A 16,111-nucleotide genomic window follows, 5' to 3' on the forward strand; every position below is an offset into this window, starting at 1 on the left:
AACCTGGGGTTCCGCCTCCATCAATCATGCATTCACACAAAAATACACACTCTTGTGTGTTACAGCCTGCTCAGTGTTTTATAACTAAGGTGTCACTTTATTTTTAAGCTCATTTAATAAGACAAGTTGAACCAGAACAGACTCATTTGGAGCAGCATAGAAACACATACAGTACACACATGGATCACTGTGTAGAGCTATGGGCAGCTTCTGCACAACTTCTATAATTAATTAAAGTCCCACTCCAGAAACATTTTCATTTTTATATTTGTATATAAAAATACTTTACTATAAACAATATGCAGTCTAACACAGCTTTTCCTCAAAAAAATTTCAGTGGGCCTCTGTAATAGGAATGAACATTGCCCCTCATTGTGCATTCCAGGATCTATGAATGTTGCCGTCATCCCTTATGTGGATTTGAATAATTTTGCACGCCCAATTTTTCAGTTTTTTATTTGTTAGAAAAGTTTGAAATATCCAATAAATTTCGTTCCACTTCATGATTGTGTCCCACTTGTTGTTGATTCTTCACAAAAAATTACAGTTTTATATCTTTATGTTTGAAGTCTGAAATGTGGCAAAAGGTCGCAAAGTTCAAGGGGGCCGAATACTTTCGCAAGGCACTGTAGGAAAAGAAAAACAGCGACAACACTAAAACAATAAGCATTAAAATCGAAATAAAATCAGTTAGGCCAAAATGAAAATAAAACTGTTAAAATTAGATACAATACATACAATGAAAACAAAAAGACATGTAAAAGGTCTGGAACAGTTATCACACTGATATGTTTAAAGTGCCCATGGCATGCTCATTTTGCTAATTTCCAGCCATTTAATGTTTAATCTTGGGTACCTCTAGATTAGCTTTGTACCCATCATAACACCAAATAGTCTGTAATTATTTCAGAATGATAAAACAAGGTATTAACAGACATGCAACGTGTGTTTTTTTAAACTTACCATTACATCCCACCGAGTAGTGGAAACATTCCCTTTCAAGTAGCTCCAAGGTCGGTAAATCCAACTGGTGGTCGCTGCATCTTCCCCCATCCGACCACATACAGTCCCAGAGTAGTGAAATTAATTTCAACAGGTAGCATGGGTCATTAATTCACTCGATAACCATCAACACATCACACGCAGCAGACACACTGGCCTCAAGCATTCAAAACAAACAGGTACTGTGCTCCAGGGGAATCCAGCATTGATGAGCTTATCACTAACTGCGGCAGTGGCTTCACTGGCTGGTTACATGTAGGTTAGACCCGGTCAGGTAAAACAGTGAGTCCCTGTACAGGAACATTCCCAGACATGCAGTAACCTCAGGCCCTGTATTTTTTTTCCACATCCTCTGGTCACAGTGCAGCAGGAGGGAAAATATATCCACAAAACTGGACGCAGTCGAAAAAGTGACATTGAAAAAAGTTTGGCTACTCACTCCACCATCTTGCCTCTAAAAACCAGGCATGCAGACTTGAAACGCTGGTGATAGTGTCAAGCGCATATTACGTCATCAAAATGTAGCACTTTGTTCCGGACTGCCTGCTCACCCTTTCTACACAGAGAGCATCTCCCTTTGTTTCGCCTCTGGTACTATCTCCTAAGGCGGACCAGAGGTGGAACAAAAATGGCCCGCCATTCCAGCTTTGTGCCTTACAGACAGAAAACAAGATGGAATAAAGGTGCACCAATCCTGCCTTGAAAATGTAGTGAGCAAGGGGATAGTGAGAGAGAGAGAGAACTACAGACATTGAAAATGCAGTGGAAAACCAAAGTGCAATCACCCCATCAGATCTTCAAATTCTCGTTAGGTTCCCAGTGAGCCTAACGTGCCAATGTGCAGAACAGCATCTCGCTTTTGCTAGAAACTGAATTGCCAGGGATAGCAAGGTAGCGTCTTACTGGCAATTAATCTGCAGTTCACATGTATCCCAAACCATGGGGTGATATGTACAGACCACGGATCAACTACGATCTGTTACACCTGAATACCCCATCCAAATTATACACACATATACATCATTTGTCTATGAGCCTTAGTGCCCACTCAAATGGCCTTTGTGCCCTCTGAATATGTATGGTATTTAAGGTCAAATGGCCTTGCCTTTCAAATTAAGAAATATATGGCCTGGTGCCCACACTTTCATAAATTTAATATATAAATAGTTATAACAGTATGTATATTTATTATGTTTTTCATTGTTCATTAAAATATAACAGTAGAATAGACAGAATTATGTTTTACTCTTGTATGCTTTAATGGGGTTATCAAGTTTTTCCTCAGATTTGAGGAAAACAGCCTGAACGATGAGGGGTGTCTGTGTGGACTGGTCCATCTTAGATTGGAATATAACCATTCACAAAAATACCTTTGGCTTCTAAATTGTATTTGTAAAGTTTACTGCTAAAATATACAACCATAGGCAGCAAGCCTATGGTTGTATATGTATTTTGTGGGTCCATTAGTCCTGGGCCCCTACAATTGTCCCTACCTTTTGGCACCTATGCATGAGGTTATGCTAAGTGACAGTTAAGGGAAGTACGGTGTATACCACTCATTAGGTCTGACAGTGGAAATGCAGCTTTTGAGTAGGTTGACAAAATGCTCCCAGTCCTTACAAATGGAAGTCAAGGAACTCAAGAGTCATGCCCAAATAATTTTTCACTGTCACACACTGATTTTTACTTTCATATGCAAGTAGGATGCAGAGGTGTAAAGTAACTATGTATACTTACTAAAGGTCTGTACTTAAGTACAATTTTGAGTACTTGACTTTCATTTTCTGCTACTTCATACTTTGACATTACTACTTTTTAGATAAAAAAAATATTGTACTTTTCACTCACTACATTTGAGAACTTTAATTAGTAGTTACTTCTCAGAATGTGATTAATAGCACAAAACACAGTGTAATCATAAGACTTTATTGATGAGAGAGAGATGAGTGAGAGATTCACAAGCTACCCAGTAGTATGTAAAGTACTTCAAATTAGAAGCATATAAGGTAGTTAACATTAGCTTCACCTTTACCAGCTCCAACATTAAATGTGATGTACATTATAATATATCATTAACAATAACTGTAGTCCAATAATATGATATAAATTTGTCTGTATAATGAGTACTTTTAGTACTTTAAGTATATTTTAATGGTAATACTTTTGTGTTTAACATTTTTACGCAACATTTTGAATGCGGGACTTTTACTTGTAACAAAGTATTTGTATACTGTGGTTTTGCTACTTTTACTTAAGTAAAAGATCTGAGTACTTCTTCCGCCACTGGTGAAATGCTTATACTGTAGAGCCATGGATATGAGGTCTAGCTGGTAAAGAGAAATAAATCACCGATGAGACTGACAGATGGATTAACATACAAAAAACATTTTTTATGAGCCTTTATTCATTTCCTATGTCAAATCATTTCATTTACAATTATTACCTCCATTCAGCAGCAGTTAAATAGACTGACAGAGAAGGTTCACATGATTTTATCCATTGTGTCATTTGAATACAGCCCCACAAAGAAAGTCAAGAAAAGAAGAAGAGAAAAGACCTTCTTTCTACAGTATAAGAAATTCCTTCCACAAGACCACATGAATAAAACATATACATTATAAAGAGTGGACTCACATTGAAAAGTGTCCATCTCACCTACAGGAAGCTGATCAAACCAGTGAACAACTGCAAGATCACCATTTTCTAAAAACATCAAATTCATATCATGTGCTTCCAAACAAAAAAGCATTTAGGCCAAAGCTCAAGCCACATTCATAGAAAAAGAGCTTCCTGCCAGTAGCTGTAACCTCAGTGAGCTCTCCTGAAAAAAGGAACCATTAGGAAAGTCTGTTCTCATGGTGTTTTTTGTCATGTTTGACCTGCTAGCAGCAAACACTGAGCTCACCTCTCAATAGTTCACCAGTTTAATTGCTGTCGCAGTAGAGAATCTGTCCACTTCCACAGCTTCTATCTTCTCTTGGTTCCCCCAAAACCTGACAAACAAATAAAAATGTTAATCAGCCAGTCTGACCTATAGAAAGCCAGCAAGGATGCTAATGAACAGCACATTCACAAAAGTCAGTACGAAAAGTATTCAGACCTTTCGTTACGACACTTGCAACTGAGCTCTGGTGCATCCTACCCCTATCAGTGGTTGTTGAGATGCTTCTACACTTTAAATAGAGTCCACCTGTGTCCAATTTAATACTTTGGATATAATTAGGAATGGCACATGCCTGTCTATATAAGATCTCACAGTTGGCAGTAACACTCCCAAATGAATGAACTGTCACGGCGCTGACCAGGGTTGCTTCAGGCGTGTGCTCCCGTGTGTTTTTGCTGTTGTTCTTACCGGTTTTCTCCAACCCTGCCTGGATTACTTTTACTAGGGACGAACTTCTGAACATCCAACAGCTCAGTCTGGACATTTTCTCCTCAGTTTTCATTGATAGTGGAAGCTGTTTGAACATTTTAGATGGCAGAGCAGCAGCTGTTTTCAGGAAGTGGGGGAGAAGGGCCAGCACCCTCGTAAGGCTACGAAGGCAGGCTCCCAGCAATACATCTAGCTAATCTCCATTCCCTAGCTAACAAAATGGACAAACTGCTGCACGTCAATTGGACTAACTCGGATTTTTCACATTCTGCGGCATTATGCTTTGTGGAAACGTGGCTCAATGACTCAATCCCTGACGAGGCTTTTCAGCTGGTTACGAGTTGGCCTACAGATTGGAGGTTGAATAGATGGCCCTTTGGTGCAGTCGTAACAACCTGGAGCTGAACACAGGGAAGACAGTGGAGGTGATAGTGGATTTTAGGAGGAGCTCCCACACCCTATCTCTGCTCACTATATTCAGCAGCACTGTTTCAATCATGGAGTCCTACAAGTTCCCGGGCTCCACAATCTCTGGGACGTGAAGTGAACAACCAACATCAGCACCATCATTAAAAAGGCACAGCAGAGGATGTACTTCTTGTGCCAGCTCAGGAAATTCAACCTTCCTCAGGAGCTTTTGATTCAGTTCTACAGGGGAATCATCGAGTCTGTTCTGTGCACTTCCATCTCTGTCTGGTTTGGCTCGGCAACCAAACAGGACAGGAACAGACTCCAGTGGACAGTCAGGACTGTAGAGAAAATCATCGGTGCCAGCCTGGCCTCCATGTAGGACCTGTACACCTCATGGGTCAAAAGGAGGACAGAGAGGATTTCTGCAGACCCCTCACACCTTGGACACAAACTCTTTGCACTCCTCCCCTCTGGATGGCGCTACAGGTCACTGTTCACCAAGACAGCCAGACACAGAAACAATTTCTTCCCCAAGACTACTGCACTCTTGAACAGCTAGTCTATGTTTGCTCTTTTAACTTGTGCTTTTTAAACTTGTATATTTTGTTTTTATTGCTGTGAACATTCATTGGGCATTGGGCTGGAGTCAAATTCCTTGTATTTCTGATAATACTTGGCAATAAAGTTTATGCTTATGCTTGATGGTGCATGCCAGAGTGAAAACAAAGCTATGAGGTCGAGAGAGCTGTCGCCAGACCTGCGAGACAGGACTTTGTCAAGACACAGATCTGGGGAAAGATACAAGGATATTTCTGCAGTGTTGAAAGTGCCCAAGAGCATGGCAGCCTCCATCTTTCTCAAATGTTAGAAATTTGGAATCACCACCAGTCTTCTGGACAGAGATCTCAGATGTTGTTCCTGGGTTCTGTTGGAGCCACTCTCCCAGTTTGGGGGTCACAGCCCCCAATGTTCCTATTACCACGGGGACCACTTGTGCCTTCACCTTCCACATCTTTTCTAGCTCTTCTTTCAGCCCTTGGTATTTCTCGAGCTTCTCGTGTTCCTTCTTCCTAATGTTGCCATCGCTTGGGATTGCTACATCTATCACTACGGCCTTCTTCTTCTGTTTGTCCACCACTACTACATCCGGTTGGTTGGCCATTACCAGTTTGTCAGTTTGTATAATAAGGATAAGGATAATCACCTTTATTGGCCAAGTATGTTACACACAAGGAATTTGTTTCCGGTACAGAACCGAGGCAGCCATCTGCGGCGCCAACTCAACCGATGGCTCTAACCATCGGGGGCAACTTGGGGATTCAGTGTCTTGCCCAAGGACACTTCGACACATGGACTGCAGGCATCAGAATTCAAACCTCCGACCCTCCAGCTGAGAGATGGCTGCTCTACCCACCAAACCACAGTCGCCCCCTGTGGTTGTATCTGTAAGTCCCACAGGATCTTAGCTTGGTCATTTTCAAACCCATTTTGTATCCCATTTTGACTTTTGGACTTCCAGCCTGTACTCAGCACAGATGTTTCTGTACACTATGCCAGCCACTTGGTTATGGGGTTCCACGTATGCCCTGCCTGCTAGCATCTTGCACCCCAGTGTTATGTGCTGGATTGTCTCAGGGACACCTGTGCATAGCCTGTACCCGGGGTCCTGCCTGGTATGGTAGACCCCGGCTTCTATTGATCTGGTACTTAGAGCCTGTTCCTGTGCTGCCAGGATTAGTGCCTCTGTGCTGTCTTTCAGTCCAGCTTTGTCCAGCCACTGTTAGGATTTTTCGATATCAGCCACTTCTTCCGGTTCATACCGTGCAGAGGTTGCAGGTACTTGGTAGCTGCGGCAGGCCTTGCGGCCTCTTCATGGTTCCTATTTGCCTGCGGGATCCCAAGGTACTTGTAGCTGTCCTCAACATCTGCTATGTTGCCTTCTGGTAGTACAATCCCCTCAGTTCTGACTACCTTCCCTCTCGTTGTTACCATTCGACCACACTTATCCAGTTCGAGTGACATTCCAACGTCCTGGCTGTAGATCAGTGAGTCGATGTCTCATTCACTCGTGGCATACAGCTTGATGTCATCCATGTAGAGGAAGTGGCTGATGGTTGCTCCATTCCGCAGTTGGTATCCGTAACCACTCTTGGTGATGATCTGGCTGAGGGGGTTCAGCTGTATGCAGCACAGCAGCAGGGACAGATCATCTCCTTGGTAGATACCGCACTTGATGTTGGCTTGAAGTTGGCCTCTAGGGTTGTTTTCCACATTCCCATTGAGTTCTTGATGAAGGCTCTTAGAGTCCTGTTGATGTTGTACAGTTCCAAGCATTCCAGGATCCATGTATGAGGCACTGAGTCATAGGCTTTCTTGTAGTCAATCCAGGCAGTGCACAGGTTGTTATGTCTGGTCTTGCAGTCTCGAGTGACTACTTTGTCAACCAGTAGCTGGTGCTTTGCTCCTCTGGTGTTACTACCAATTTCCTTCTGGGCGCTGCTCATGTATTGAGCCATGTGCCTGCTCATCTTAGCTGTATATATACACATATATAAGGTTCTGACAGTGGAAACAGCTTAACATTGATACTGTAACATACCTGAAGCAGTGCGTGTCCCAGAGGAGGAGGAGTCTACAGCAGGAGGAGGTCTGTTATCAGTGTAACGGGAATAGTTGTAGTTGTAAGGCTGGGTTCTGTAAAACATAAACATATATAACCTGAATAAGCTGAGTGAAATGGAAGAGGAGGTAGTGTCCACAAGTCTGAAGCAGACATTTTGGAAGTGATCTTTTATTCTGAGGGACTCAGAATATTCATAATTAATAAATTAGACTTTAATTCTAGGCACTGAGAGCCAGCTGAAGACTGCTACATGCAAACTACTGTCTGGACTGTCTCTCTCCTTATCATATCGAGAGCCCAAATCCTGTCTCCAGAAGCCCGAAACCCCCTCTCTTTGTGACTTTACTGCATTAGAATGCACATCTTGGACTCTCACCTCTGACCTTAGACAATATGTTTAAATGAACTCAAACCAGTCCAAGATCTTATCTGATCAGTTTCCAGGATAACGAAACACAGGAATGTGAAGAGAACTCCCCTTGTCTCCACACTGGAATGTGAAAAGTGTTATAAAACTGGCTTAAGACACACTCTCTCTTTTGGACAAAGAAATGTTTGGAAATATGAAATTTTGTTAACCAAAAGTTGTGTCAAATATCTATTAAAAGGTTGAAAATATCTGAGTCAAGATGATGATGTCTGGACATAAATAATTAGTCACTGCAAAGAATTCCTCCTTAATTCATAACAGTAGAAATGATTCCAAAACTGAAGTTACATTAATGTGAACCAAAATGTATAAATGGAAGTGATACAAGTTTTCCATGGTACCTTTCACCACTGCGCCTTCAAAGAACCAATCAGAAATCATTGTCATAGCCACAAGAATCTCAACCAGTCAGAAGACCGGGCCTGCAAAGTTCTGAGCCATTCAGACGAAGTCTATGCTCTAGCCGGCGCACGCCTATGTAAGTCACTACCCCTCCTTCGTCTCATTCAGAAAAAGTGTCATTCAGAAACAGAGAATAAACAAGAAAACTTCGAGCCTGCTCAGGGTGTCTTGTCTGTGTTTTTGTGTTTTTGCTCACATCGCCACAAGAAGTGCTTTTATTATTTAGCAATGCACAGTTGATTCTGCGTTTATTTTACAAACCAACAGGAAGCACACAGGAAAACTTTACTCCTCTATGTTTAGATGAAAGTCTAAGACAAAGAAATTTTTTGTAGCAAACCTGAGAGCAAGTTTTATTTAAGCCGAATCCTTTGTTATACTCCAGAGACACTACCAGAACGATTCTTCAATGATCAGCTTAAATTAAATACAAGTTTTTGGCAAGACATCTATAAACAGCCAAAGAACAGAAGGACCCTGGTGAAGCCAGTATTTCTGAAGAACTGGCCAACTTAGAAGCAGCTCCACTCATAAGAGCAAGCCCAGAAACCTGGTGATGACAGACTGTCATGAGTCTTCAGCACGAGACCATTTCGGAACTGCAGATTCTGTTTGACTCTGGCCCAAAGAGCCTCCAAACCAGAGCTTCTGTCCTCCTGGCCATGTGGAATCTCCAAAGTTAATGGTTAACTCCTGCTAATAGATAAGTGCACTCTGGCTAACATGTGTCTCATGAATACTGTAGTTATTAGTTATCAGATTAAAGTCTCTAACCTATAGCAATCAACAGTTATTTTTCCTCTCCATATTCGCAATTAAAGCCCAGAATTTAGATCTAGAATCTAGCTCAATTTTTGGCCAGAATAACCATCTTCCATCGCTAACAACAGACTGGTCATTCATTCATCAAAACATTCACAAATATACCATTTGAATTACCCCTCTCATCCGGATCATTTTCCCTGTGTACATATTGTAAATAAAAATATTTATCTTATAACTGGCTTCTTATGTCATTTTGGGTCTCTCCTATTTTCAGTAAAGGGGTCACTGAACTGGTAGGATTCCCTGATTTCAGACTTAGACTGACTTAATTACTCTAATTGTTTAATAGTTTGATGGAACTATAACCATCTTGTGCCCTAATCTAACAAGGTATTTGAATATTCAAAACTGATATTCATTTTCATAAGTATAGTAATTTCCCCTACAAGGAATAATGTTCTCTCATCTCTTTCACCATTTCTTAACTAACCTCTGACCAAAAAGATATCCCAGCACCCCTCCTGCCCCCATGCCAGTCCAGAAGCCTCTGCCAGTGCTAGGAGCATCTCGACCTCCTGGGTACTGTTTTCTGTGAGTGTAGTCGCTATGAAAACCGTATCCTGGGTTCGCACCAGGACAGCCTGACAGAAAAGATGAACAGATTACAGACTTCAGCAAGGTAATTATCTTATTTCATTCTACAGTGTGACAACCCACATCCAGTTATTTGTTTGAGAGAAGAGAAACAGACAGAATCTGCACTGCAATCAGACCACTGCTATGCTTAACTACCTGTGAAGTCAGGTTTGAATCCTGGGGGTGGTGGTCCTGTGGAGTCGTGGTAATTATCTCTGGGGTACCCAGCCTGTGCCCTGTCCTGCTCCCACTGGGGCATGTTCCCGCTCAGGAACAGTTTGTAGATGCAGTACGCTAATAGCATAAGCCCAGCAATCACCAAGAGACCTCCTGAGTCCCCAAAGCCTGTGGAACTCTGATGGCTCTGCTGCTGATGTTGATACTTGCTTCCAGAGAAACTGCTGAAGAAACTAGAGGCCAAGCCCCAAAGACCTGAGACAAACAGAAAAATCTCATTTCTAAATATCTAGTCAGTGTGTGAAGTCAATCTCATACCTCCATCCTCTAACCTCCAAATCCCTTAAATTCACTGTGGGAGCCCCAGCTGCCTTTTATCCTCCTGCGGCCCTCTTCAGTCAGTTCCAATGTGTATTCCAGTCCACAGGAGCCCTTCAGTATGTAAGCATCAGCAGGATGGCTATAGCCTTCACAGCTCACCTCAATCCGACCAAATCGATATGAATTATCCATATCAGTCTTACACTCCCACTGTGAAGAGGAGAGAGGACAATTAAACCCAGAGACCACATCATTCAAAACCTTATTTTAATCTTACATATTCTCACACAGGCAGCATGTTGGAGCAATGGTTAGAGCTGTTGTCTCACAGCAAGAAGGTTCAATTCAATTCAATTCAGTTCAATTTAATTTATGATCCACCATGGTGGAAACTTGTCTTTGGCTCCCCACACCACAAGTACACACTCAAGACACATCTCATAAAAAGACAAAGTAACATATTGCTAAAAACAACATAAACCATCAAAGCATATCACTAAAATATATAAAAATCACTCAGAACAATAAAACTAAGTAATCACAAAAAAACAAATATGCTTTTGGCACAAATGAACCTTTATATATCTTTTTAATTGCTAGCGGTACCCTGTGTCATCATGCTAAGGGCATCGGTTCAAACACCGAATACAGAGGGTATTTTGGATCGGCCACAATAGACCGAGCTTACCTGCACATGACCATTTCATATAACAAATCCAAAGGGGTTTCTGGTCAACCAATAATTTTTTCCAGCAGTTTTAACAATTTTTGCCAGTTTGTTTTCTGTGGCTACTGACATATTACCATACCAGACTATAATATTAAAGGCCAACAGACTTCGGCCAAAGGTCAAAGTGTTTATTTGTCATATGCACACTTAGTAAACGTGTTTCCCTGTACAATGAAATTCTTTCTTTGCCGTCCACATGAATGCCACAAAATACAAATGAAATATAAAGTAGATGAATAAGTAACACAAAATCTAAGGCACTTTAAGCAGCAAATGCAGAGATATAATAAAAATATATAAGAATATAATAAGAGAATGCATCCTCCATGGGAGCAGCATGTGCAGCAGTCAACAGTCAATGTGCAATTATGCATGTGCAAACTAAACAGTACAGGCCAACAGTACATGACGTATTTCCTGGTAATAAACTCCTGTCAGCTGTTTAGGAGTCTGATGGCAGAGGGAAAGAAAGAGTTTTTCAGTCTAAAGGGAACCATATTTTAAAAACTGACTAGATTTGAAATTGTGGACAGCTTCATGGTCAAATACTACAACCATGCATACTCGGCTAAAACAACTGACTGTCATCAAATTAATAGTCAATTCTTTTGATAATCAATTAGTCAATTATGTCATTATAAGCAAAATGTACAGGTTATGGTTCCTAAAAATTATCACTTGTGGTTTTTCTTCTTGTTATGTGATAGTAAACTGAACATCTTTGGGTTCGAGACTGCTAGTCAGATAAAATGAGGTATTTGAACATATCAACTTGAACTTGGAGGATAGTATTTTTTTTCAGTGACATTTTTTTGACCAACTGCAAATGAATAAACAAGTGGAGCCCTACTCCTTCACCATTCTGTCCTCACCTGTACATCCACTCCGTTCCAGCCTTTGTTCTGACACTGTACCACCTCTGGAATGAAGGCCTGGCAGCCCGCTGAGCCTCCAACACACTGCAGCTGAGGTATGGGGCTCGAACGCCTCGCTGTGGTGTACTGCCCCTTGTACAAAGTCAACACCTGGATGTCACGCAACAGCACACTGCCTGTAGTAGAGATAGGAGAAAAAGTTAGCAGTTGCAAATGCTAATAATCAGTTTCTAAATGGAGTGCACTGGAGATGTCTCCCTAATGAATTAAAGAGCTAAAAATACAAGTGTCATCCTAGCAAAAAAAACTGATCTTATGAATGACTTATAAAATTAGTAAATTATGTATTAGCCAGTAACAAAGCAATTCATTACAGCCTTAAGCATTTCTCAAAGGTATCTTATCAGAGTGAAGCCATTAAAAGGAATGCTAGCAGGTTAGAACCAATGTACAGTAGAAGGGGATTGTCTGTCACATGGATTGGTTGACAGATTCATTAAAATTCAATCCCTAGAAGAAGAAAAAAACAATGGCACTGAAATTTTCAATAATTTGGGTCAGAGGTCACATTTCAATTCAGCAGTAAGCCACTTAAGTTTTAGATGAGAGGACTTTTAGATTTTCATCTCAAAATGTAAATATCCAGCACTTTGGTGTTTCTCTTCTAGTTTTTTAAACTGACTTTTCCATTTAACAGTATGAAGGGAGAGCTATAGTTTACATAAGTTTTTTTTCTTAGCTATGAAGCAACATGTAGCTGTAGTTGTGATGTTATTTAAAAAATTTAAGTAGTGGATGCTTGTGTTATTATTTTTCACAAGCACAGAGGCAATCATGCCTAGAGTGAGAGGAGGTAATACTAATCTTTTTAAGAAAAAAAAAAGAAAGCTGTTTTGGATTTTAAGCTTATTTCGAGGAGGTATGTATGAGGATTTCTCAATGAATGAGTTTGCACCCCATTGTGTTTCTCATCCTCATTATATTTTGTTATGTCTTGTTTCATTGCATTTTACACATTCATTTGATATCATCTTTCTGTTTCATGTGTTGTACTGGGGTTTTAATACTGCCCAGTTGTTTTTGTTGTACTGTGGTTTTTTTGTGGATTGGTCAAGTTGCCGGATGCCCGTTGGGAGAGCTGTGTTTGTTGTGTGTTGTTGCTTTTCTTTTCTTCTTTCTCTCCTCTATCCACTCACCCCAATAGGTCAAGGGAGAAGGCCGCCTGGAGCACAGTACCTGTTTGTTTTGATTGCTTGAGGCCAGTGTGTTTGCCGCATGTGATGTGTTGTGGGTTGGTGAGAGGATTCTATCTATCCATAATATTATTGTCAGTCCACCTTTATCTGTTGTGAATATATGTAATTGCCTATAACGTGAGAAATTTATCAGGGAGGACGCAGTGATTACTGGTTGGTTTTATTGTACTGACCTTGAAGGTTTCAATACTTGGTGGGACGTAATGGTAAGTTTAAAAAAAAACACATTGCATGTCTGTTAATGCCTTATTTCTGTAACATTAGAGAGAATTGTTGTCAGGCTGGAGAAGTTACTAAATCAGCATTATGCCAGTTAAAATATGGGGTTTCTCAATTACCAGCTTTGATCAGTACATATACTGTTGTTTACCTATCTATGGAGGAGAAAATCAAATTACTTAATATTGTACTTAATTCATTGATTTTTATATATGACTTTTTGTGTTATATTCCTTGTTACGTACACCTAACTAATTTGTAATAAACCATTTCTATTTGGAAAAAAAGTAGTAGTTGTTCTTTGGGATGTAAGGCTACAGTTTAAGCTAAAAGTGAAATACATGCAGATTATTTCCCCTTTTTTGAGTGAGTGGGTGTGATCTAAGTAGAGCAGGATGCAATCTGAGTAGAGCACTGAGCAATAATGAGCAGAGCAGCCTGGTGAGGCTTTGAGAGTGGGTGAACAGCTCCATGACTGAGGAGCCGAAATTCTCACTGCTCCAATCCGCTCATATGCTCTGTTCCAGATGACGTGTACACAGTTAGTTGCACAGGTAAATTCCTTCTATAGGCTATGCACCTCTCAGTCATTTCTTGATGCAGTTACACACAACTGTGAGACTGGTTTATCAGAATATATAACTGTTAAACTGCAACTCCACACAACCCTTCACATACATAGTGTGTATAAATACTGTGTGTAAATAAAGTGAAATTCAATCTGAGGGAATATATGATCATTTCACTTGAAATGTAATTGAAAAAGAACCGTGCAGCCTGCCAAAATATGCATTTAATCTTTTAACTTGTGTTCGTTGTAATTATGTATTATGGCAGCCATTTTACAATGCAGATGTTTTGATATGAGAATTGCATTTTTAAATTAACTAAACATCCTGTATTATAATCACACCTCATATATCTGTGGGTTTGTCCATCTCTTATATACAGTCAGTGGGTGTGCATATGCACTCATCAGCCACTTTATCAGGTACACCTGTACAATTGTGTGCAATTCAATGCAACACATCCACCTTAACACCTGTGTTTATGAAGCTCAAACTATTTCAGTTTCTGGCGCAACTGTCTTAAATGTATAAATTCGATTATATGTTTATTATCAAGGTCATTGTTAAAGCTGGTGCTGTACTGGACTACTTTATATTCAAATGTGTTTCTAATATTCTGACCTTCTGAACTATGTAGCTGGGGAGGATAAAAATATAGATGCACATCGAAATATAATGTTGCCCAGAACATCACCTTTCAACTATGACCTCTGTAACAAACATATAATAAAGTCAGTGTATGTTGTGTGTTTAATCGCCTCCAAAAATGATCTATTTCGTATCGTTTATTTGCGTCGCTCTTGGTGTGAAAACACCCTTACCTGTCACTTTATGCTTCCAATATACATGGAAATCTATTAAGGATATAATTTTTGAGAGATTCATATTAAAAGGAAAAGTGTGACTTCCAACAAAATTCCCCCTACTGCCGAGTGTAAACTCTGAGTTTTGTTTCAGATATGATGGCTGTGGGCGGAAGTGGTGGTGTTGTTTGCTCGGTTCGTGGCCGCTCTTCAATCGGTTATTAACATTTCCTAAACAGGGCGGCTGATTGTAAAAACAAACAGAACATTACAACAGACGTGAAGGAGAACGTACCGTCATCCCAACTCCTGACGTGTCCCACCAAAAGAAACAGTAACACGGCTTTGACAAGGCACCTCATTTCTCTACTGTGTGTTCTACACCACCTGCTACAGTCTCTGTTTCTACTTCTTCTTCTCCCTCTTCTTCCTGGTGTTTAATGGCGGTTGGCAAACTAAACATGGTGCATTACCGCCACCTACTGCATAGGCGTGTGGACCTCCTCCTCCTCCCCCTCCTCGGTAGCCTCTACACTCGCCCCAAGTACTGCAACCTCATGTCCTCATTTAGCACATCCATATAATTTCCTCTTTGGCCTTCCTCTTGACCTCTTGCCTGGTAGCTCCATCTCCAACATCCTTCTACCAAGGTCAAACTGTTTATTTGTCATATACACAGTTAGGAAACATGTTTCCCTGTACAATGAAATTCTTTCTTTGCCGTCCACATGAATGCCACAAAATACAAATGAAATATAAAGTAGATAAATAAATAACACAAAATCTAAGGCACTTTAAGCAGCAAATGCAGCAATATAATAAAAACATAACGTATTTCCTGGTAATAAACTCCTGTCGGCTGTTTAGGAGTCTGATGGCAGAGGGAAAGAAAGAGTTTTTCAGTCTAAAGGGAACCATATTTTAAAAACTGACTAGATTTGAAATTGTGGACAGCTTCATGTTCAAATACTACAACCATGTATACTCAGCTAAAACAACTGATTGACTGTCATCAAATTAATAGTCAATTCTTTTGATAATCACACTTCCACTTCCCTCCCTCTCGTTCATACACATGTATTCTGTCTTACCACGGCTGACTTTCATTCCTCTTCTTTCCAGAGCAGACCTCCACCTGCTCTCTGCTCTCACTACAGATCACAATGTCATTTGCAAACATCATTGTCCATGGAGATTTTCGTCTGACCTCATCTGTCAACCTGTCCATCACCATAGCAAACAAGAAGGGACTCTAAGCCGATCCTTGATGTAGCCCCACCTCCACCTTGAACTCCTCTGTCTGACCTACAGCACATCTCGCTACAGTTGTACTCCTCTCATACATATCCTGAACTACTCTGACATACTTCTCTGCCACTCCTGACATCCTCATACAGTACCATAGCTCCTCTCTCTGCACACTTTCTCTAAATCCACAAAGACGCAATGCAGCTCCTTCCAACCATCTCTATACTTCTCCATTAACATTCTCAGAGCAAAAATGGCATCAGTAGTGCTC

At 40.6% G+C, this 16,111-nt stretch overlaps 1 protein-coding gene across 2 annotated transcripts; it reads right to left on the reverse strand.

Moving 5' to 3' along the window:
* Positions 1 to 3,386: 3,386 nt before the first annotated feature.
* saraf (store-operated calcium entry-associated regulatory factor) lies at positions 3,387 to 15,034 on the reverse strand. Of its 2 annotated transcripts, XR_002276699.1 has the most exons (8): positions 14,888 to 15,034; positions 11,743 to 11,921; positions 10,152 to 10,350; positions 9,799 to 10,074; positions 9,497 to 9,647; positions 7,386 to 7,480; positions 3,908 to 3,995; positions 3,387 to 3,823 (listed from the first exon to the last, which is right to left on the reverse strand). XR_002276699.1 is itself a non-coding variant. In XM_020621492.1 (7 exons), exons 1-7 carry the CDS (start codon positions 14,952 to 14,954, stop codon positions 3,970 to 3,972), a joined length of 993 nt encoding a protein of 330 aa, XP_020477148.1. In that variant the 5' UTR covers positions 14,955 to 15,034; the 3' UTR covers positions 3,387 to 3,969. The 2 variants fall into 2 exon arrangements, 1 of the variants encoding a protein (XP_020477148.1); XM_020621492.1 differs by having other exon boundaries at positions 3,387 to 3,995.
* Positions 15,035 to 16,111: the final 1,077 nt, after the last annotated feature.

The sequence above is a fragment of the Monopterus albus genome, unplaced genomic scaffold (genome assembly GCF_001952655.1).
Source record: "Monopterus albus unplaced genomic scaffold, M_albus_1.0 scaffold260.1, whole genome shotgun sequence".
Taxonomy (NCBI): domain Eukaryota; kingdom Metazoa; phylum Chordata; class Actinopteri; order Synbranchiformes; family Synbranchidae; genus Monopterus; species Monopterus albus.